Source organism: Amphiura filiformis, chromosome 9 (assembly GCF_039555335.1).
Source record: "Amphiura filiformis chromosome 9, Afil_fr2py, whole genome shotgun sequence".
NCBI classification, from domain to species: domain Eukaryota; kingdom Metazoa; phylum Echinodermata; class Ophiuroidea; order Amphilepidida; family Amphiuridae; genus Amphiura; species Amphiura filiformis.
The window spans coordinates 13907148-13931172 of NC_092636.1; the positions used below are offsets into that span (position 1 = coordinate 13907148).

Here is a 24025-nt window from a genome sequence, read left to right on the forward strand (position 1 = left end):
TAACCACCAAAATACTTCTGTTGATTAGTTCTACTCAGAAAACAATCTTTTGTAGCAATAGGGTCAACATGAAATTTTGATGGTTATCCCTACTTATATCCACCAAGTAGATCTCAAGGCGCTTTTGTGAGGTGCAATTTAATATACATGTAGCAATAACATTAAAACATCAATTAGCACCTGTAAAAATCAGAGATAACCTTGTCACTGAATAATTTGATAACCAGGTTTGGTTCACCCCAGAAGAACTGCTCTAATGGGGCTTCCTCTTAAGAGGTGAGCTGGATAATATGGGACAGGAATATGGGAAGTCCAATTTTAGAATACAGGAGGAAAAGCGGAGTACCCGGGGAAACCTGTGAGGGCGGCGGAAAATCAAACCCAGGCTTCAGTGGTGAGAGACGATTGCTATCACTACACCAACTCGTCCTCCCAATAATATACACCAACATGCCCTCCATATGAAAAATATTCACCACCTGAAGCTTAAAGATGGGCGACCTGATCGATAGCCTCATCCCCCCCACTTTACAACTTACAGGATTCAGTTCAAAGAGTTCAAATATATAATTATAGTCTTAGAAGTTCAATTGATTTTCTCAATAGCTTTAATTATAATTTAGTATATATCTATATAATCAAAGGTTTTAACAGGACTCTGACAGTGAAACGCGAACCTGCCAAATTTGCACGCTACGGGATGCTATACAGAAGTTGCCGCGAATCACAAATTTGGTACCAGCATGGGCGCCACCATCTTGGGAAAAGGGGGTGCTGGCGACCATCGACTGGACGGTCGCCAGCACCCTCTTTACGCGCCCAGCACCATGACTACGCATTACAGTACCAGACATGCCAACTTTGAAATCCAGATTTCCGTACTCAGAAGAACAAAAATCCGTATTTTGCACCCTAAAACCGTATTTTTTAAATATGTACCTTTTGCATACCTGCCAACTCCAGAAACTCCAAAAGTAGAACACATAATTGAGAGGGAGCACTTGTGCGACCGAGCACATAACGGCCCGAGTCCAGGGCCCACTTTACAAATTTGCAATCAAATTTGGCAATACCAAAGAACCATTCCATCAAAGTAATAAATCAATACAGAAAGATGCTTCCTTTACGAGTTATCACTCATTGAAAGTGCTACTTTGCTATACTTTACATGGAATGCGGCCATCTTAAAGTCGTCATATTTCCTTAATTACATAACTGATCAAGCTGAATTACGGATATATGATGCACAGTTGAAAATTAATTTTTAAAAGATTTGGTGACCTCAGTCGACCTTTGACCTTGTATGTGACCTTTGACCTTACAAAATTGGATAAAGTATGTAGACCAAACAAATTGGGTTTTGTTACTTCTAATGTTGTTAGAAGCATGCTTTGTTAAAACTTTCAAGTTCAGAAAATCATTGATCATCATCATCTGAATCTGAATAAACAAAGTGGGAAAGCATCTTGTAGGCCTATACATATTTCTTTAATGTGCATGCATGGTGCGAAAGTCGGAAGTAAAAGGAGGTCCGAAACCTTCTTGTAGGTTTATTCTTTTCCACCAATAGAGCTAAATAGTTAACTAAATACCTTCAGAAGACATAGCATTAGGTGGTTAATAAAAAATATTAATGTGCAAGAAAAATCTGCAAGTCAGAAGAAAATTATTTCGGAAACCATCTTGTATATTAAATATTTCTTTAATGTGCATGCATGGTGCGAAAGTCGGAAGTCAAAGGAGGTTGGAAACCTTCTTTTATGCCTATTCTTTTGCACCAATAGAGCTAAATAGTTAACTAAATACCTTCAGAAGACATAGCATTAGGTGGTTAATAAAAAACATTAATGTGCATGAAAAATCTGCAAGTGGGAAGAAAATTATTTTTCGGAAAGCATCTTGTAGGCCTATTAAATATTTCTTTAATGTGCATGCATGGTGCGAAAGTCGGAAGTAAAAGGAGGTCGGAAACCTTCTTTTATGCTTATTCTTTTGCACCAAAAGAGCTAAATAGTTAACTAAATACCTTCAGAAGACCTAGCATTAGGTGGATAATAAAAAACATTAATGTGCATGAAAAATCTGCAAGTCGGAAGAAAATTATTTCGGAAAGCATCTTGTTGGCCTATTAAATAATAATTTTTTAATGTGCATGCATCACCGAAAGTCGAGAGAAAAACGATGTAGGCAACCACTTTAACAGACCAAGAAAGTGGTCAAATGATACCAGTAATTCAGTCGGTAGTCTAATCTTGCAGCTGTTTATCTTTTTAAGACACAACATTTTATTATTTTGGTCAAAATTCTGGAATACCGTATTATTTTGGGGGTGACCGTACTACCGTATTTATCACGTTTTACCGTACAAAATACGGTGAAACCGTACTAGTTGGCATGTCTGCAGTACACGTTCCCGACTGTCAATCATCGGGGGTCAATCACCTCGAGCTTGACAACGATATCTGAATAGGCTTTTGCCAAGTCTTACGTGTAGGGTGTGTAAATTTAGGATAATTCTCATGATTGAAAGAGTATTTTGTATTCTTGGCCGGGATCGCAAGATTGTTGGTCGATTTGATGTATTTAAAAAATAAAGGGCTAAAAATATCATTAAATTAGCTGTTCAACTTTTGTAAAAAATACTTAAAAGCTGGGCTTGAAAAAGTCTAAGTGTGGATGCAGTAAGAGACGATTTTATGAGAAATTTTCTTGCTTGAACGCGGAGCATGGACGCGATACAGCGGGTAGAAACCGTGGTAGTGTTCCAGGAGACGCAATGGCAGGGTAATGGCGGCTTACATACCTATGATAATTATTTCACTAGCAGTCATATCCAAATATACCTTATCCATGGCTTTAATTCTACCCATCCCATGAGCACACTCCCCTCGGGCTCATTCTCCGTCCAAAATGATGGGCATACAGGTGGCTAGCTAAGACACTACAGGGTACATAGGTGTTCCTAGAAATCTTTAATCCCAGGATGCTAGAAGAGCCCACCTGTATAGTCCAGTTGGCTTCCTCTAAAGATTGTTAGGCTTATAATAGGCGGAAATTATTTGTTTTTGTTACTGCGTGCTACAAAAATGTCCTAAAGTACACTCGTATAAAATCACATAAGCTTGTGCCAGTCATGCATTACGCAAAGTGCAACTAGCATAAGTGCTGCGCCAAACTGCATGCATGCCATTCTATATCAATACACAATGTTATGAGTCTCATCATTTTTTCGCCTATTATAAGCCAAACAAACTTTAGAGCCTAACATACAGCCTGGTTTACATGGTTCAATAGAGCAAGGTGAAACCACCTGTTCTGTCAGGGTATTGGTGGTTGGGTTCGGAAGCCATCCCTAACAGTTTAAAGGGACATTACCTGTGACCTTGAAATCTCAGCTGTTGCAGAATCTTCAACAGCTCCTTTGAAAGGAAAATGTCCCTTACCTGAAAGCAAACATTGAGAAATTACTAGTTACTGATATGGCCACATCAAATCAAAAATTTGTTTCACCTTGCCATGTTTTTGAAAAAGTGAGGAGGGAGGGAGGTGTTTTTTGGTGGCAAAATTGACATTGATACATCGTTTTCAAGTAAAATTGACATTGCTAGCAGTTTTTAGCATCTTAGTCAAGGTAAAAAGTGAGGCAATTTTCTTATTTTAAGAATATGAGGGTTAGACCCCTTTACTACAAAAACATCTGAAAGTGATTCATGCCGAGTAATAAATTTGTTTATCAGCATTAACAAATGTATGATCACATTGGATAATCGCTTCATGTGCATGTCTTATCCAGATTAAAGTATAATAGTTTTGAAACCCAGCTGTGTATATATCACCTGATATAACATGATAGATTCCATTATTCTAAATAGACCAACGAGGCCCAGTTGTTTCGTATGAATATAATGGTATCTACCATGTTATATCAAGCAATAGATACATGGCTGGGTTTCAAAACAATACTATTATTCTTATTCCTATAAACAGATCAACCCAAAATTATGTTTGGATGTAATTTAAATCAATTTTTGAGATCATTTCTACCAAAATACAGCGCCAGCGCATGATCACTGCTGCGTAACAAGTGTATTCTTGCCACATATTTATTGCGAGATATAACACATCTAAAATACAAGGATAAACCAATTAGATTGCCATGATTATTATAGCCGTTTAAGAATTAATGCTGCTAGAGATCTCATATATGTGACGTGTCATGTCAAAAGGAGACACTTTTGGGCAGGTTATCAATTTGGAGGTTTTTACATATCTTAAATATAGAGGTAGTTTGCCCCACAACGCCGTTTTCCCCATTGAAATCGGTCATTCCTAGGTGAAGATAATGAGTTGTTAATTTATGGTATTATAAAACTGGAAATTGAGATATCGGCCTTTAAAAATATTATTGACAATGTTGAGAGTAGGAATTACAATGAAAAATGTCTCAAAAAATACAAGATGCCAGTTATATTCCGGTCTGACACTATCAGACAATATTTTAAACATTAATAACATCACAAATTCGCAACAAACCCAAATTGTGAAAAAATCACCCCCGGCCAGATTTTTGGTTATTTCTCCTTTTATGATCCTGCCCAAAAGTGTCTCCTTTTGACATGACACGTCACATATGTCCTGACAGTGGTTGATGTCAGGTGTGCCGTCCACATTCGGTGTAAAACACATGTAGGTGTGTGTGTGGAGTGGAGGTATGTGCAAACCCATGTGACATTAGTGTTTTATATTTCTGTCTATGCATGAGTCTTCTGTGTCTATTATACTTGCCTCTCAGCCAAGCTTCAATGAATAGAACACCAACAGCAATGTTGTGTTTCAGTCCTTCCAAAGTTACTCCACCCTAGAAACACCCAAAGGTAAAAGAAAGAGTAACAATATTGCCAGCACATGATTGAACAGATTCATCAGGATCGGTATAGTAAACTGGTTAACAAAATTCTTTGTATCCGATCCAGAATGTTCACTTACTTGTGTACGTTTCAACAACAGCTGTTGTCTTTATCAACACTTGATGGGTAGTGACTGCTATTGGAAACTGACGCTAGAAGTAGTTCCAGCGTTGATCTTGGAGTTGCCAGTCTGTTCTCCAGAAAGGGATTTTCTTGATCCCTGAGTTAGGAACTCATCAAAAATGTGAGAATATGTGAGAAATAAGAAAGAGGAGGGGCACCACCATGAACAGAGATGAAGGACAGTACCAACTCTCTCACATTTTTGATGAGTTCCTGACTCAGGGATCAAGAAAATCCCTTGAAGGAAAACAGACTGGCAACTCCAAGATCAACGGTGGAACTACTTCTAGCATCGGTTGCCAATAGCAGTCACTACCCATCAAGCTGTTGTTGAAACGTACACAAGTAAGTGAACATTCTGGATCAGATACAAAGAACTTTGTTAACAAATTGCCAGAACATGTTCAAAATTTATTACATCAGACAAACTCTGATAGTGGCCAGTGGCAGCATTTTCCTGGGGCCCAACGGGGAGCCAATTGAAGAGGATAAAGTTTTTACTCAGGGGGGTTGGGGGACAACAATATGAAAACATGTCAAATAGTTGTGAATGGGGAGGCATTTGGGGAAAATAGTAAAATGTGCTGCCAGACATTCTACTTTCAAAGTGGGATGAAAATTGTGATACTTCATTCTTTAAAATCATTATTCTGTTCTGTGGCTTAGGAGGATTTTTAATATGGGGGGGGGGGGTCTGACCAAACTCAATTTTTACCCATTATTTACCCATTTACCCAGTATGCCCTCTCAAAGTCAGAATCTTTTGGGAAAAAAGGGTAAAAAGCACCCATTTTTACGGTGTTTGATAACATTTTTAGCAGCAAAGCCAGCTGAGTACCTGTGTCCTATAGTTTGTTTGTTAGTAACAAATGCTTGGCAAAATGCTGTACAAATTTTGAGATGTGTAGTGTGTGACATGTATGCAGTGAGGACATTTTACGTCACAGGTGAATTGAAGATTTGCTGCTAAGGAATGCAGATGGGTTGGATTATTGTGTTTGATTTGTGCAGGCTTTACCCGTGCAATGGCTGTGTACAAATCGGTTTGCTTACATATTTACATGATGGATGTGATCGCATTGCTTGCATCAGTAAGTCTGTATGTGTCCTATAGTAAAATTTGACTCGAGTACAAAAAGCTGATAGAACGTAAACACAGGAATAAATTGCATGGAAGAGAGAAAGAAAAGGAGAAAAAACAGAGAGATATAAACAAGAACAAATGATGGAGGAAGAAAGAAAGAGAGAGATAGGGAGCATGAACAAATTGACTCTGGTCACATCAGACATATTCCACAAAGAAAATGAAAGCGATCGTCCAGAAACCAGCTGTGATGGAGATCAAGTCAACAGTACAAAGAAGTGACAGCAGGATGGTCCAAATTTGGGGTGCTGTTTTAGTTGTCGTTCAACTATAGTTTGATCAGCTTATAATCAGCGGGCCTTATAACCTCGCGGATAAATATCAATATATTTTATTTAAAAAATTGTCTTGTGACATCTTGCAAGAAGTATCACGAATGATCAATTCAGGCCCTATACTTTGTCTACTTTATTTGACAAACACAATATAGACCAGACTGGTCATCCGATATCACTCTTAACGTGGGTCTACTTTTCAGCGTAGTGGTAAAAGCCTAACAATTCCCGCCTATTACAAGCTGATCAAACTATAGTGATTAAAATGCCACAGAATGAATACTTACAGATGGTACAAGAAGAAGATCCTTGGCAGTCACACTGACCTCTGACCTTTTAACGCTGTACTGATTATCCGAAGGTGCATGTTTCTGCCAGAGCTGAAATCGAAGAGTTGCACAACACTTATATTAACATACCATACAGTTCTTTAATTAGTAGCAAAAATGGATGCAATTTAATCAAATAAAATGATTTGTTTGCTAATCATATGGGATTCTATATTTCCACAAAAAAGGCCCAAAAAAAGGTTTGTCTCCCGACCTTTTGGCTAAAAAGCTATGTGCTATGCTTTAAAAAATAAATTCCAATATTTACTCTGCATGACATGAAAATTAGTTAAATGATGATTTGTTCTCTGCTACATGTATATCAATAAGAAATCGAGCAGTAAAATTTTGTACACATGAGGAATTCCCAGTGACGGTGTTCTATACAAGGCAGAGATCTATATTGTCCCGCTATTTCGTTCACAGAGCCGTTACTTGCATGATGTTTCAACAGATTGGTATCCAGAGCGAACGATGTGATACAGTTCTTGAAGTATTAATTTTTGACATTTTGTGTGAAATGATTGTAAATTGTTTTGTGCCCAAAATGTAATTTTTCTTGGAAACTATGATGATTTTATCAATAAAAAAAAAACCACTGGCACGTTGGGCTACATTTCACTTATCCAGCTATGCGCACAGGGTCTTGAGACAAACTAGTCCCAAACAGAAATGTTTGGTAGACTCATAACCGGTGCGATCTTACCTTTCCGATGTTGATTAAGATACTTCTTGCATCGATCCCGAGATGCGGAAAAACCAATAGTCATTTTGTCCCACATAAATGAATAAATAACAAAACCCCGATCCCCGGTGGACTCACCCAAAAGGTGACGTCACACCATATGATCGTCCCTTATCCGACTTGGGATCCCCTACTCGGACCAAACTTGTAGGGGTGGCTGGGTCGGGATAATCAACATCGGAAAGGTAAGATCGCACCGGTTATGAGTCTACCAAACATTTCTGTTTGGGACTAGACTCAGTACACCGGTCGATCTTACCGTTCCGATGTTGATTAAGATACTTCTTGCATCAACATCTGAAAGATCGATCTAGCAAGTAACCGACGGATGGAGGTACAAGATTGGTCAGCATCTGATCAGGGATCGGGAGCGGATAACGCTGGTTTTCGCGAGGTCAGAAAATATTTTCCCCAACGGTCGGGAAACAAAAAAGACCACGCGATCACAGACATAAACCTCCTTACTTAATAAGTTTGGTGGTTAAGAATAGCGACACTGGTTCTTACCATGCTGAGTATTCTGTATAGTCTGAAAACCTGGTACCCGTACACCACCGTATTATGATCGCCCGAACAATGTCCCGGTAAACCTCCCGCCCCGTCTCTGATTACTAACGTAACGGAAGTATCGTAGAGAAGGGCGAAGGTGGCTTCCGGGACACCGCCTGCTAGATCTCCTCAAGGGACAACCGAACGGTATACCCAAGATGATGAGATAGCTCGTGTCGAGTGGGTCGTGGGACGCGAAACCTTCGCGATCCCCGGACCCCACCAACACCTGGACCAGCCATTGCGACAGCGGCTGGACCGAAAACTCTGTAAGGGTGATGAATGCGGTCGTGAGTCCTCGCAAGGCTTGTGTTCGGAAGAAATAGTGCTGCAGCGCCTTATCGGACACCCCAGCCTATCTTTGGCTTCAGCCGAACCTTGCCCAACCCTGGGGATTGGAGAGGGACGAATGTCGGTATGCACCGCGCCCGTTCGTAGTCACGAGAACAGAGCGCCGAACAGTGTCGCTCCAGTGTTTGTGAACACGGAAGCTAACCTCGAGACCGTGTGCAACTCAGCACCGCCGTCCCGAAGCCAACGCCAAACCGGAAAGCCATCTTGAGAGGTACGTATTTAAGCGTCGCTTTTGACGGAAGGTCAAAAGGGTGACCCTTAAAGTAATCTAAGACTGTGTTGGGATCCCTTAGGAGGATCACTTTCCTTTTGGTAGACACTCGCTGAACATACCGTCGAGGCGTAGACTAATAAGGTAACCATCGGCTATGATAGTCGACCCGTCTCGACACCTCGGTGAATGGAGAGGACAGCTGACTTATAGCTGGCCCCAGTGGCCCGCTGAAGTCTTGCTTGGAACTTTTCTGTCAGAAACTCCGGAACTAGCAGCACAGAGGCTCTAGCGGGAGAGCTATTTGTCTCATTGCACCAAGCGTAGTATGGAGCCAGATTCTGGCTATACGCACGGAGGGTAGACTTCCGTCTAGCCCGGCGATGAGAAAAACAGCTTCTGATGAAAAGTATCCTCCGCTGCGTGTTCCTGGTAAGGGCCATGCAGCTAACTGCAGGTGCTCTAGTGATAGACTGGTACCTCCGCTCCGGGCATCCGGAGTAGATCTGGTACTGGGGGAGTGCCAGCGGCCTTGCCGCTAGCAGAATGACAATGCAGTCTTCCCACCCGATCTTGGCCACCACCCTCATGAGTAGTGAGATCGGAGGGACTGCATAAGCTGTCGCCCCTCCCCAGTCTATGGACAGGGCGTCCACGGTGAATGCTGGGGGGTCCGCGACCCTTGAGCAGTACACCGGCAGTGGTGCGATGAGATGCGAACAGATCTTTCGAGGGGTGGTACATCCCTTGAAGATCGTCTGAGCGACTTCTGCGGAGCAAGGGACCATTCTGCTGGTCCCGACACCCTTCCTCGTGACAGATTGTGCGCGAGGATGCTGGTGACGCCCGCGATGTGTATCGCTCTCATCGTAATCTGCCTGAACTTGCACCACCCTATCAGGTGTCGTGCATGCAGGCTCAATCGTGGTGGCCCGGAGTCCCCTTGTCTGTTGGGGTAGGCTACCACGGTTGTGTTATCCGTCAGGACAACGGTATGTGATTCCACGATCACCTCCTCGTAAGCGAGGGAGGTTGATGTGAAACTCTGTCTCTATGGCCCCCATAGGCCAGAGACGGAGTCTCCGTGGATGTGGACCCCCCAGCCCCGTTTTGACGCTATGGTCGTCACTACGTGACATACCGGGGGTGCAGGAAACCTGACACCCTGGGTCAAATTGGGCTGATGGGTCCACCACCAGAGTTCCTCTCGCGCGATCTCCGACAACGGAACCGCGAGGGATATTGAGATGACGACTGGGCCTGCAAGCAGGCTAGAAGGTGTAGTTGGGTAAGCCCTAACGTAGAAACGGCAGTACAGTACGAGGTCTACCATACTGGCCATTAGGCCTACCACCTTCATCCATGCCACAGCGGGTTTTGCCCGAGACTCGCCAAGAGTCAGGCACACCGCACCATGTTCGTCACCCGCTCGGGTGAGAGCACCGCCGAACCCCTCCGTGAGGGTGATCTGGGCCCCTACAAATAGTGGTGTCTGCGTCGGGACCACGCTGGACTTTTTGAGCTGATCAAAAATCCAGGGTCCCGCACCCTACGGACTATCAACCCCATGAGACCCGTAGTCTTCAGTGGAGTGCGTCCGTATATGAGCCAAACGTCCAGGTAGCAACTGATGTTGACACCCCTGTGCTTCAGGTACGCTGCCACCGCTCTGACCAAGAGTGTTAAACACCCTGGGAGAGATGGACAGGCCGGACGGCCGGTATCAAAACTGGTAATTTTGATCCTGTACCTAGAAGCGCAGATGCCTCCGATCTTGAGAGGCGATTGGCATATGCAGATAGGCGTCCGAGAGATCTAGCGATGCTGTTCCCATGCCCCTGATGGGGCAGGCTAGCACCGAGGCGAGAGTCCCCATTCTGAACCTCTTGGGCCTGAAGAACGTGTTCAACAGCCTGCGGTTCCGGATGGGGCTCCCGTCGCCGGTCTTCCTTGGAGCCAATGGCTCCAGATCACCCGTAGAACGGGGGTAGACCGGGACAATCGCCCGCTTCGTGAGAAGCTGTGTGATCCCTGTCAGTACTGCCCGACGCTGGGGGCCGTCTGACGGCACTACTGTGGACCTCTGAAATGTGCAGACGAATGTGGGGAGACTGGGTTGCCAGTCTGTAACCCCCACTCACCACTGACCATACCCAGGCGCTCAAAGAGATGGTTTCCCACCTCTGGGTGAAAGCCATAAGCGGTCGTCCACTGGGAGATCCCCCTGTGGAAAAACCGCTGAGCCCCCCAGGAATGCTCTGCCTAGCTTCCCTTGGAAGAGCGCTTGCTCTTCTTCGGGCTTGCCAGCTGTTCCTGTGCTACCCTTGCGCCTCCCAGAAATGGTCGCTGCAGAGGTAGTGGGCTCGGGTACTGTTGGTGGTGCACGCCCTGCTGAAGTCGGCGCTCCTACCCATGGTAAGGGCAGTTTCCGACCTCTTCAGAGTGCTCCGTTGGTAGCTTCTTTGCACGGTCCTCCACCGTGGCGCAGAAGCATCCAAAGAGAAAAAGGACCCTGCCTTTCCATCGCGTTGAGCGATTGGAGTGGCAGGCCCCTCCCCGGCGCTGAGTGGACACCCTATGGGCTAGGCCCATGGAGCTCTCGTTGAGGCTAGCTGTTAGCACCGCTAATAGGCTCACCTCGCTGAAGAGCTCAGATGTTGTCTGAGCGTGATACGCTTGACGACATCTGGGTCCCTCTCGGATCCCCTCAGGTAGGTCCCGTGGTCCTCCCGCGTTACACGCAGAGGAAGCGTGCAAGCACGCGGCGTCATAGCTCTACTGAGCTCGACAGCCCCACGATATCTACCCGTGAGGTTTGCCGGGAATGAGAGTGCAGGCGTCCCTGTGAGGAAGCAGCAGCTGAGCATCCTACTGAAAGGATCCCTGGTCCTCCTCCATGGACTCCCCTTAGGGGGTGTCCGGAGGAAGATCAGTGCTGTTGCTCCCCTCGCGGGGCAGCGGGGAAGGAGATTGTAGTGATGTCACTACCGGACTCAGCTTCCGACTCCTTTCCTCGCCCACAGTATCCGTATCATGCTCCGATGATGACGGTAACTGAGGACGGGCATCTGAAAGCGGTAAGAAGGCATAACCACTGTGTGGCTCGCCGACTACCTGCCAGCAGAAGAGGGAGTACTCCGCAAGACCCTGAGGTATCCGCCATGGCACCACTGGGTCCGCATGCTCTCGCAGCCGTCGTCCTAGCGCTAGCAGCACGGTGCCTACCTTTATCAAGATCTGGGTTAGCCCCATGCCGGCTGGCCTGGTCAACAGCTGATGTTGGTACTGCGTGGCCATCGCTAGGCGACACTTGCCACGGTGCTAGACCGTGGAAGAAACACCCTGCGGCGGGTACCACGGGCATACCCAGCCGGCAGCTGACCCTGAAAGGATCCGCCACCAGGGTAACCCCATGGTACTGCAGTACCAGCACGCCTCCCCTTGTTGCCACAGAGACTGTGGCGACTAAGGCGGTGTGCTGCGGTACCGGTGCGGTATCAGCGCGGGTACCCGTGAGGGTTCCCAACTGTGGACCGCTGTCCCCTCGCCACACTGCGTTCCCTGTTTGGGGATCAAGCTGTGTGCTGGCGTGGTACCGGCGCTGTACTAGCATGGGTACACGTGAGGGGTCCCGCCTGTGTACCGCTGTATGCGTGGTTCCAGCGTAGGTGCCCGTGAGGGCTCCCGGCTGTGTACCACTGTACCCATGCCTCACTGCGTTCCCCGCAAGGGGATCAAGCCGTGTGTATGGGTACCCCGCTATACCGGCTGTCCCTTGGCTAGAGGGAGCTTGCCTAGTACCACGGGTAGCTGAGCGCAGCATACCCCGATCAATCACCTCGCCACCTGAATAGGCAGCGCCAATCAATGGAGCTATGCCCTGTTGATTTGACAGTGATCGATCAAGAGAGGGTAAGTGACCCATTGACGGTAATGGATCACCCACGCTCCGCTGGCTCTCGAGGACATAAGTGGGTTGTTGATCAGCTAGGCTGTTCAAGCTACTTACTGTACCCTCTAGAGCTTCGCCCAAGGTCGCTGTGTGTGGCGGACCACTCACGGCAGCTATGGGCGGGTGCATAGCGGCTACCACTGAAGTCAAGCCGTAGGCTCGCCTTTGTAGCTGCCACCGAATGCACCTGGGTCGCTGTCCCGTGAGAGACTGCGAGCCCAACCCCTGAATAATCGCCAGCCAGTCCCTGTGGACAGCCAGCAGCTATTCTAGGGCCCAGGGTATCACTCGGCGGTCCCGCCATGGAACGCTGCCGTGTGACAACCCCAGTTGGTTCTGCTAAGACTACACCCACAGCGTTAGCAGCGGTATCGTCTCTGCTGAACCCATGCATGCTAGGGTTCAACCCAGGCAAGCCCGGGTACCCTTGCATGCTGCCCGTCGCTGGCTACTACTGTGGCTGTTTGAGCCCGTGAGATATGCCTGCAACAGACGGGTGTCCTCCTGCTAAAAACCCGTGAGGATTTTCGCTGAGGACTGGTATCCTCCTGCTACAAAACCCGCTAGGGTTTTCGCTGGTGGTTACCGCTCTGCTGCCTGCTACTTTGCTCCGACGTATAGTCAGTGCTTTCGCTGGCTGCTGAGCCTTTGGACGCCGCTTAGCAGTCCCGAAGGAACCGCCTGCTTGTCCGGGACCGGAGCCCCTTAAGCAGACCTGCCATGACCCATAGGGGCTGTCACAGCAGAATCTACCGTGTCGACTGGTATCCTCCTGCTGCAAAACCCGCTAGGGTTTTCGCTGGTGGTTACCGCTCTGCTGCCTGCTACTTTGCTCCGACGTATAGTCAGTGCTTTCGCTGGCTGCTGAGCCTTTGGACGCGCTTAGCAGTCCCGAAGGAACCGCCTGCTTGTCCGGGGACCGGAGCCCCCTTAAGCAGACCTGCCATGACCCATAGGGGCTGTCACAGCAGAATTCACCGTATCGACCTTACCAGTGCCCTTGGTAGATTTCTTCTTCGTCTTATGGCGATGACGGAGCCTATCCCAATCGTCAAGCTGGAACTCGGAGAGTCCTAAGCAAAAGAAAGACATCTAGAAGATCGTGAGCACTCCCTGTGGGTGAAAACAGAGCGGGTGTGGGTCCCGCTCCGTCACCAGGGAAGGGCAAGCCCGACAGGGCCGAGGCGGCGAGGAGAAAAGGGAGGGGCACTACCCCCCCAACACGCCACTCAAGCCCAGTAAGCAAACCTGAGCACGGAGGCTGGTCGCTAACGTTAGTGGTAAAGTAAGGACTGGCTAACTTTATTACTAAAATGTCAGACGGGTCCCTACCAATCCCCACCGTATGAATATCTGATTAACTCGTCTTTATTGGACGGTAATGAAGACATAACGATAGAGTAATCACCCTAACATAGCAACAATAACCTACCGTACATGAAATACAATGTGTATGTACAAACATCTATTGTAACTTACAGGCTGCAATGGTTGTTTTACGTGGAAAACAAAATGAATGGCGTCAACGCGCGGCCATTTTGAATTGCACGTGTGTCCCGTATAGCAACGGAGGCACGATATGTAGCTAAGTTTTGGATCGTTTTTGTCACTTTTTCGCCAGAAAATGCCGTCAAAAACTATCCTCAGCCGAACAATACCGGTTTGGTTTTACCTAAGGTGTGAAACTACAACCGTATATCTCGCCTTTGGTCGAGAAATTGATACACAGTGCTATGAACAATCGATAGGCACGTCTGTGTCAGTCGGAGACCAAGGAGGATAAGGACGATCATATGGTGTGACGTCACCTTTTGGGTGAGTCCACCGGGGATCGGGGTTTTTGTTATTTATTCATTTATGTGGGACAAAATGACTATTGGTTTTTCCGCATCTCGGATCGATGCAAGAAGTATCTTAATCAACATCGGAACGGTAAGATCGACCGGTGTACTGAGTCTTTTATTTTGCCTAAACAGAACTTATTGATATCTACTATGATAACTTTGACAATGTAACACTAACAAGATCTGATTAGCTAAATCAATAGGCCTATATGCACCCTAAGCTGGTAAAGGTCTAGGTGGGGAAAGTTCATGGCTTGATTTACTAAGAATATCCACATCAGCCTCTATCACTTACCTTATGCATAGGTTCTATAAGACCAATATCATACACTAGGAAGCCATCCACACCAGCCTCTATTTCAGTCTTCTTGGATCTGTAAGCAGCAAATCATGACATTTCTTGATATAAGGGGAGAATACAAGGCATTAGAGGGGCATGGGAGGATTTACTTCTCCCATCTTGGGTTTGCCTTTCTCCCCTTGCCCCCCCCCCCTTCCCATCAAAATGACAACACAATCAAGGAGGTTGCAAAGGAATCCCAGGAGAGAACATAGGTTAGAGGTGGTATTTGAAAATTTGGAATTTTACTATCTGCAGTAGATAGTAGGTTAGCCACATATACCTTCCCAGCACAGGCTACTGAGTACCTGGGTGGAGAGACAATACATAAACAAATGGTTTTGCCTAGGTGAAGAACGTGATGGCAATCACCACAGAGATTCAAACCCACAACCTCACTATCATGACTGAGATAAAGCGTGCATCACGGCACCATTGTGCCCTATGGGAAGTAATTGGAGGAAGTACTTGGGTGTTACAATACAACCCTCTTGCAACATGTTAGTAAACTCAAATTCACACAATGCATTCAACAGTTTGATGCAGCTCAGTCCAACAATGATAAGGTTTAGGTAAGAGGTTAATGTGGAGTGCTGTTGGGTTGATGTTAGGGGTGGAAGGGTATATGCCCAATTTGTGCAGAAATTTGATTTTACGAAATCCAGAAATTCACTACTTCTTGTGTATAGTTTGCCAAGTAAAATTAAAGAAGCTAAACTGGTAAATGAATTCAAAAATAGTATGTTAAGGTATCTAAAAGATAACAAATACTGCCTCTCATAATTCATATTGTACTGTCTATATTATTAATTATACTACTTGACACTATACTACTGCTAAAATATTTGTTTGCTTAAAATTGTATTATGGTAAATTAAGATGGGTTCTTATAATTCATATTGTGCTGACTCTATGTTATTCACTATACTACTTGAAGTTGATACTATACTACTGCTAAAATATTTGTATGCTTAAAATTGTATTATGGTAAATTAAGATGGGTTCTTTGTAAATGTGTTTTTTATTTTATTTTTTATGTTTATGTGTATATTCGTTGATTTGATTAAATTATAATTATTTGTTAGTTAAAAGGAGTTACATCGTTATCAGGCCTCGGCTTTGTGATGTACCTACCTTCATCAAATCTTGTTAATTCACAATACTTGTATATAATAATGTTATAATGTTTGTATGAGATTGATGAAAATAAAGATTGATAGATTGATTGATTGTGTGACAATACTGTAAAAGTGGTAATTTTTCCGAGTGTAATTTTTCATACTTTGTCCACAATTTTGAAGGTTTTTTGAGCTGTGTTGAACCCCAAAAGTGCAATTTTTTTAAATGTTAATGAAAAGTTTTAACTTTTACAGTACCTTTCAGTACAGTGAATGCAAGATGGTTGAAATTTTATCAATTTGCAAATATTTATCGAATTAGAACTTGTAATATAAAAAATATTAACTCCATGCAAATTAAAGATGCTTCACACTCTGTCATGGTCAAAATTAGCAGAATGCCGATGACTTTTTAAGCAACTCAAGTGCCAAATCTGCCTAGTCTTTAAAACTCATCACATATCATAATTTTACTATAACCTTATTACCTGCAAGTCTTCTCTATGATTGCATTCCTCTGTGTACTGTCAACTGTTGGCAGCAAGATGGCGCTCATTCCCCCCGTTGCATGGCAACCACGACTGTGACACGTTTTGATGGTCAGATCCATGTAACTCTTCAGGAAATGTCTCTCCATATTGACATATTTACTTCTATCAGGCAGTATAAAATCAGTTCTATGTCCTGCAACATGCAACAAACAAAGACAGCTGTGACCATTTGTGTTTCGCTGATTTTGAACTACCATGGCGACGTGGGTATATAAGCCTACAACAACATAAATGGGGATGATTCCACTCAAAAATGGGGTGGGCTTATACCCAGGGATTCTTTTTCTATTTTGACCAACTACACACAAAATATTTGAAATTTTGGTGAAAATCAGGCTTATTTATGATTTTTTTTTTAATTAAGCATTTTTGTCCATTTTTGGTGCAAATTTCTCAAAGTTGGTCAAAATTCAAAAAAATAAAAACTGTTCCTTTATATTTTTATCTAGTTTTTAAAAATTAATAAAATTTTGGCCCAAGAATTTTTTTGTTATGTTGACCGAAAAAATATGGACCAAAACAACAGTTTCTTTTTTTATTTTCTCCAAAAATAAGAATTTTGTCCCAAATTTGATCTCACAGATGAATTTATCAAGTCTTTGCCATTCTAAATATGTATACTGTTATATACTTTAGACAAACAATTTAGCAGTTATGACGCCCGAAATTTTCCACAATTCCAGGATTAAGACCACCCTTAAACTACCTGGAGCGTGGTCTAATAGGATCAATCTGGTTTAACCACACCTGTAGCAAGGTCTAGAGAGATCACTAAACCGGATAAAGATGGCATCTTCAAGCGAGCTGAAACCAGTTACGTCAATTTCAGGAAATTTATGGTTTTGTGAGTAACTTACCAAAGTTGATAATAAATGAAGCTGAGTAATCCCAGACACCACAGTTCAATCCTGCTGAATGCTGCCTTAACTCATACAAGATCTCATGCATCTCAAATGAAGCCAATATATTCTCTATCAGCACAACGGCTCTCACTGATCCTAATGGAAGCCCAAGCTGTATGGTAAATATATGTCATAAAACAGAGGCCTTTAGCACATTTTTATTGGGAGTAAAATAAGATGGTATATATGCATGGGATAGATGATTGCTAACAGATTATAAAAGATCTCATGTACAGATGAGATAAACCTCTGGCATATTTTTTCTTTTCCCACCTTTCTCTGGCATTTATAATCAAAAAAAGTATGATGATGCAAGTGGGAAGAGCCATTTACGTCAAAAGAAACTAGCATCTTGAAGGTTCTGCAACAATGTGTGTGCCAGTGAATGCAAAATGCATGACCAGAGATCATGTTAGAGATTTTGCAAATCAGGTCAACAGTTTCATATTTCTCTAATATTTTATCACAGTAGAAAACACCTTCAGTGGCTATCTTTCCAGTGCTTTTTTATAGTTGACCAGCAAAAATACACTGATTAGAGTAATTGTGCAATTGATTTTACAGGAAGGATGCTTCGACTTAATAGTGGCTGTACTTGTATAACAACCAGGATATACCACAAGGAGTTTGTAGGCACACACCTATGCCTTAGAGGGAAAAAATGAACAGAATTCACACTACTTTGTACACATTTACTTCTATACTTATGTCTACATGTAGTGCAACAAAATTTGGGTTTAATTCTGTTTGCACAGATATTTTATAGGATCTATATTTTGTGAGCCAATGCTCCCACTTCTAAAATCTCCTGTGGCTATGAAAATGATCATCAGGTGCCAAAGAATATGATGACAAAAACGTCATTAGATTAGGACCGTTGGTTCTACCACCATAACATACGTCTAATTACTTCTCAAATGAGGAGAACATTTTTTTCAAAATGGTGCATCGTGATAATTTACATACCTTTTCTTCTGCCCAATCAAATATCTGGTTCCATAGCCTTGCCTCTTTATAACCTTCAAGTTTAGGTAAATAGAAGAATGGTCCACTCTCCTGCTCCAGTAAGATCTTGGCATTATGAAACATGAATAAACCAAAATCAAACAATGGACCTGGTATTTGTCTTCCATTCACCTGTAAAGTGAAATGACACAACAAAAATTAGGTATGCGACCTGATCTGATCCATTCATTCCAAAGTCGGAAATTTTGAAAAATTCAGTTATAACCAACTAACTTATGTCACAGACTGCACAGTTGATGGTAGTTTGACTCCCAGCCCAAATCTAAAATCTAAAACACAGGGCTATATTCAACAAGTGTCTTTGTTATGTTCAGCCTGCACCAGATCTCCATTCAAAATCACATAAGTGCACACACCCTGCACATACCACAATAAGTCGTTGTAACCAGGATCGGCACCATGAGCTTCCTATTGGTACAACAAGTCAATTATCAGCAAGTTCTTTGTCCAGAAGAATTTCCAGCTACTTCCAAAGTTTACTCTAAAGAGTCCAGACAGTAGTGCTCTTGTAGCTATGATTTTCTCATGATTTAGAGGTTGGAATAATTACATATTCCAATGTTGACATGATCAATTCATGGGCTGGAGTCCTTCTAACTGGTTCATAAGGCTGCGATCATGTAGAAGTATACTGTATACGGTGTATGGTATTATATGGCTATATGATATCGCTCATTCGATCAGGCTGAGTTCACATAGTATACTCCTATGTGAACTCAGCCTGATCGAATGAGCGTATACCGTATAGCGAATACTGTATACAGTATACTTCTATGTGATCGAAGTCTAATACTCACAAATTTGTCATAATTTGAATACCTTGTGTTATACTTTGCATACATTATCTACATGTATTCCATGCAAGCAATACTATCCTACTCGTTCAAACAACATTTAGCAGTAAATTTTCAAATACTGTGTAGCACTGCAGCCTGAGGGTTTTTTTTTTGTATAATTTCCTAGTTATAAACCACACTTTTTTTTGTCACATCTCCAAATTTATTTCAACATCAGAATCTTTGTTGTCTACATGATGTCGACATAATGTATTTTGACAGCGTAACTACCGGGCAAACAAACATGGTGGATGGAATCCACATTCTCCTTTCTAACCTCTTTGACAATTACACAAAATAATTTACTTTCCACAATCCAAGTGTGATGTGATCCCAATGTCACTAACAGACAGCCAAACATGGTGGATTCCACATTCTCCTGTCTACAAAATAATGAAGAACTTATTTCCAAACCGTGTTAAGTCCACAGACGCATGTTTCTGATTTACCTGTGTGATATTGCAATGTGTTGTGATGCTATAGGTATTATGATTTCAGTTGGCTGCACCATTACAATGCAAACAGTCGATGGATGCACAGTAACAATACTGTGTGAGGTCTTTGTGTCCCAAATGAGAACAATAGTCTGCATATTGTTATGCAGCATTGTTGTGGTAAATAATGGCTTGTTGATGGTACAACTCATTGTTGCTAATGTCAAACTTGTCAAAGTAATTGTGATTGTATCACACAAGTAAATGAGAAACATGTGGTTGTGGACTTAACACGGTTTGGAAATAACCTCTTCAAATACACAAAATAATTTACATTCCATAATTAAACTGATGATAACTTGTGAAAGCGTCAATGACTTCACCTTACTTCTCAGAGCTGAAATGACTCCAACCTACCAGCATATTCTGCTCAATCATATTCCATGCTCTTGGTCTGAACATAATCACAGGAGCTGATGCTATTGGTGGAACTCCTTCCAAAGTACCATGTATGGCTTTGTACACATTATGTAATCCCTTGAGCTGATTGGGCCATGAGGGGCAATGTCCGTCATCTAAATCAACCTGTAATAACAGAAAAATAACATGAGTAAATAAACTTTGCAGTGTCTATTCATCTATTGTATCCGATTTGAGCACTGACATATTGGAAAATGTTGCAAAGCAATATATATTCATAAGATTGTACAATCAGCATCCAGTTTCACAAATTAGGCAGGTGTGAAATATACCTGACAAAAAACATTTTGTATACTATATTCCATTAGGTGGCGAAGTGATGTAATAATCGGATTAACTACCATAGCAATAGGGTAAAACAATTTTTGAATATACTGCACTTCACTAGTACGTTCACGCGGAACCTCTGCATTGAACCATATCATGCCGATCACTCGCACCTGTAGGATTAGTATATTTGAAAAGAACGGTATTGTATTCAATCTATGATAGCAGACATGCACAGGTGATGAGTGCAACCTGCGTGATATATTCAAAAATTGTTTTACCCTATTGCTATGGTAGTTAATCCGATAATTACATCACTTCACCAGCGAATAATACATTGGAACATTGGGAAAAGGTTTAAGGCGATATAATACCCCGATTTTCATCAGTACCCCTCTTCTTTTTTTTCTTGCAAATTTATTAAGTACATATATATGTTTATCACCTCATGTCCTGAACTTATAAAATATATCTACATATAAAGTGAATTTCACCAATTTTAGTAAGTCATTTTAGCCCTATATATTTTTTTGTTTACTGTAACCTAGTAACTCAGATCTGTGTTTCATAACAAACCATAATTTATTCTTTTTGAAAATGTTCAAGTAGGGTACATGAATAGAATACATTAAATCCTTTGTTATACTCTCTATAGAAAATCTATAGTGGTGCATGCAAAATACCTACCATGATATAACACTGAATAAATTAGATAAACACGTATACAATGGATGCATAGTCATTAGTTGTTAGGAGAAGAAAAGGCTATTAGGTCACCGTATGTCAGGTTATAGGTCAATTGGTTCAGGTCAAATTTAAGCATCAATTTTGAATACACATGTGAGAGTCTGTGATATCATATGAGGCATAATTTTGATATTCTGTCTTTAACTGGATATATATCGAGAAGTGCATGGTGGATATACTAATATACCTTGGGATGTAAATGGTGAGTACAATTTAGAATGCCTAGTTGAGACGGATTTCACAAATAAATATAAAATAGTTACCAAAATCACAAAACTTAAGCTTACGGAAAACTACCCAATATGGTTGTATAGGTGACAAGAAATACAATTTTTTCATCATTGCTGTAGTATGGTTGTTGTAACCTGTTACCTATGGCTTAATTAAGTTTCAGTGCAATAATGTCGCAAGTTAAAAATACAAAATATAGCTCAACATTGAAAATAGAAGCATTTTAACCAGTTCCTTTTTGATAGTTGTGGAGCACCAAGTTCATGAAGTCATAAAAGAAATCAGGAACCACTTATTCCCATTTTACATATCAACTTTATTTCCCTAATGTGTTAGCAACACATATCCAAAATTTTAACGAAATCCGTTGATAGTAAGCTTTCCTAAATGAAGTGAATTTAAATCATCAGTGATGTACCTCCTTTTGGCTTCTATCTGTAAAAGCATGTAAGCTACATTGATACCGATACCACCAATAAAACGAGAAGATTGCCCCTTCATTTTGCATACCACTTTGTCCAATTTTTTTTAATTTCTTCACAAAATGCAAAAAAAATGCAAAAAAAAAAATCAATGGGTGTAGTACCCCCTTAAGGGCATTCGACCTCGGCCATTGTCAGAACTAGGTAAAGGATTTAAGTATAATTTATTGATCTCTTTCTAATGCGTAGTGTGGAGTCAGTAAGCCCGTCAATTGATAATAATAACTGAACAAAAATAAAGGTTACTCCAAACATTTGTGGAACGTTTAATAGTATTTTTTGAGGTTTAGAAACATTTTATGCTCCTTTTATAACCCATCTAAATGTCACTTTTATAAACATGTATATATAGTTGAGTTTAGTTAAACTAGGGAAAGCAGAATTGGTAATAATGTTTCACTTTATTCACTGAATAGATGCATCAGGTTTGTAGATATACAGTAAGAAAACTTTCATTAGAACAAAACCAAATATTTTTACTCACTGTTGACGGTTTCGCCTATCCTCGCAGTACAACAAAACCATGTCATCAATTGGGACAATGCTAAAGTTCTTGGCAAGAAGTGTAATTGTAATGCAAGACATGTCAAAGAATCTATATGGATCAGGAGAAGAGGAACCAGCATCATGAACAGAGACGAGGGGGCCCACTACCTAAGTCACATGTATGGTCCTCTACAGTCGGGATACATCCACCCGGAAGTAAGGATCATCCATCATCATTCTGATGATGCCTATCGATCAGGAGAGGTGAACCGTCAATAGTGAGTAAAAATATTTGGTTTTGTTCTAATGAAAGTTTTCTTAAAGGAAGTGTCCGGCAATCACAACATTATGTCTTATATGTTAGAAATATAATTATCAAGCACGAAGCACATAGTTTTATTTAAAACAAACTCATATTAACCATAAAAGCGAATAAAACAGCAATCTCTCAACACGCGATATTCAAAATTCCCGTGCGAAATTTTCTAGAGCAGTGACGTCATGGTTATTTGTGCTCAAATGTCGTCCGGCGGCATTGAATTATCAGAACGTCATTGCTCTAGACAATTTCGGCGCGGGAATTTTGAATATCGCGTGTTGAGAGATAGCTGTTTTTATTCGTTTTTATAGTTAATATGACTTTGTTTTAAATAAAACCATGTGATTCGTGCTTGATAATTATTTTTCTAACATATAAGACATAATGTTGTGATTGCCGGTCATTTCCTTTAATGTTTCACTTATGTATGATTTAGTACCTGGATACCCTGAGCAGAAGAGTTCAAGGCTGCAACAAAATGCTGTGTATTAGCTGGTGACACATCTCCTAAATCAACATGCCTATTGGCTAGTCTACGAGGTACTGGAGAAACCTGCCAATCCCCATCATCCCTGATATGCTTGGTGTCTGATGAGAAGTCAGGAAGGCTACCTGATTGGTCCAACTTAGCTTTCCGAAGTTTTCTGTCCAAGAATATCTGTAATGGGTAATGCCATCAAGAAAATGTGATTTATTTCTATATCAAAAATCTTGCTTTAACCTATGGATTTATATTATTGCTTTATTATGACACAGGTGCTTATTATGATTATTCATGCAAAATCTACGTATATCCACAAAATCTCGTATATATCCACAACACATTCAACATCATGACTGTATATTTATGATATATCAAAGTGTATAAGTTATATAATTTAGTATGCTATATGGTATGGTATTTATTATATCAGACAAAAATTAGTAAAACAATGAACAATAAATGAGCTTAACTTTATTTTAGAATCTTTGAAAGCATAAATAAGTTTCTCCATATAGCTATAACTATTCAGCCCTTTTATACTTTTTGCAAATGGGGGGGGCAGGCATGGCTATTGGCTACTCAATCACCAATACATTTGGGAACAAACCAAAAGATTGAAATTGAATATGTCCTTTATCCTATAAATGAAAGTGCTGTTTATGAGGCCTTCCATTCCTGGTTATTCCACATTATTGGTTCTTATCCAAAGTGAATAGAATACTAGCATCAAACTTCACAGGATGGGGGACTTGGGGTCAAGGTCATAAACTATAATTATGTTCATGTCATAAAATTTGTCTGTTCTACTTCAAAATACTGATGATAATTAAAATACTGATGATAATTCTTGATTTGCTTGGTGACCAATCATAATCCAGCAATGGCAAAC

At 41.9% G+C, this 24025-nt stretch overlaps 1 protein-coding gene across 1 annotated transcript in view; it reads right to left on the minus strand.

The window, feature by feature from the left end:
• Nucleotides 1–24025, minus strand: part of LOC140160659 (malate synthase-like) — a 29634-nt gene that overhangs the window by 2008 nt on the left and 3601 nt on the right. Inside the window, exons 3-11 of the mRNA XM_072183932.1 lie at nucleotides 23092–23310; nucleotides 20058–20225; nucleotides 18311–18481; nucleotides 17300–17456; nucleotides 16380–16575; nucleotides 14729–14807; nucleotides 6737–6829; nucleotides 4786–4858; nucleotides 3376–3443 (exon numbers count right to left, since the gene is read on the minus strand). Coding sequence (XP_072040033.1) covers nucleotides 3376–3443; nucleotides 4786–4858; nucleotides 6737–6829; nucleotides 14729–14807; nucleotides 16380–16575; nucleotides 17300–17456; nucleotides 18311–18481; nucleotides 20058–20225; nucleotides 23092–23310 — 1224 coding nt within the window. The remainder of the gene's footprint in view (nucleotides 1–3375; nucleotides 3444–4785; nucleotides 4859–6736; nucleotides 6830–14728; nucleotides 14808–16379; nucleotides 16576–17299; nucleotides 17457–18310; nucleotides 18482–20057; nucleotides 20226–23091; nucleotides 23311–24025) is intronic.